The following is a 284-nucleotide window of genomic DNA, read 5'->3' as shown; positions in this document are numbered from 1 at the left end:
AGAGTGAAAGTGTACCTCCCGCGCATGAAGATGGAGGAAAAATATAACCTCACATCTGTCTTAATGGCCTTGGGTATGACTGACCTGTTCAGCCCTTCGGCCAATCTGTCTGGCATCTCTTCAGCAGAGAGCCTGAAGATATCTGAGGCCATCCATGAGGCGTACATGGAAGTCAACGAAGAGGGCACTGAGATGGCTGACTCAGCGAGTGTGATGGGAGACATCAAAGATTCCTCTGAGTTTGAAGAGTTTAGGGCTGACCACCCATTCCTTTTCTTGATCAA

At 48.6% G+C, this 284-nt stretch overlaps 1 protein-coding gene across 1 annotated transcript; it reads left to right on the top strand.

Moving 5' to 3' along the window:
• Positions 1-3: 3 nt before the first annotated feature.
• LOC104168186 (ovalbumin-related protein X-like) lies at positions 4-248 on the top strand (the record flags this gene model as incomplete). Its single annotated transcript, XM_009708677.1, has 1 exon — positions 4-248. A coding segment is annotated over one exon (245 nt), but the record flags the coding sequence as incomplete, so codon positions are not given.
• Positions 249-284: the final 36 nt, after the last annotated feature.

The sequence above is a fragment of the Cariama cristata genome, unplaced genomic scaffold (genome assembly GCF_000690535.1).
Source record: "Cariama cristata isolate BGI_N322 unplaced genomic scaffold, ASM69053v1 C10442812, whole genome shotgun sequence".
Classification (NCBI taxonomy): Eukaryota; Metazoa; Chordata; class Aves; order Cariamiformes; family Cariamidae; genus Cariama; species Cariama cristata.
This window is presented reverse-complemented; position numbering and strand designations above follow the sequence as displayed.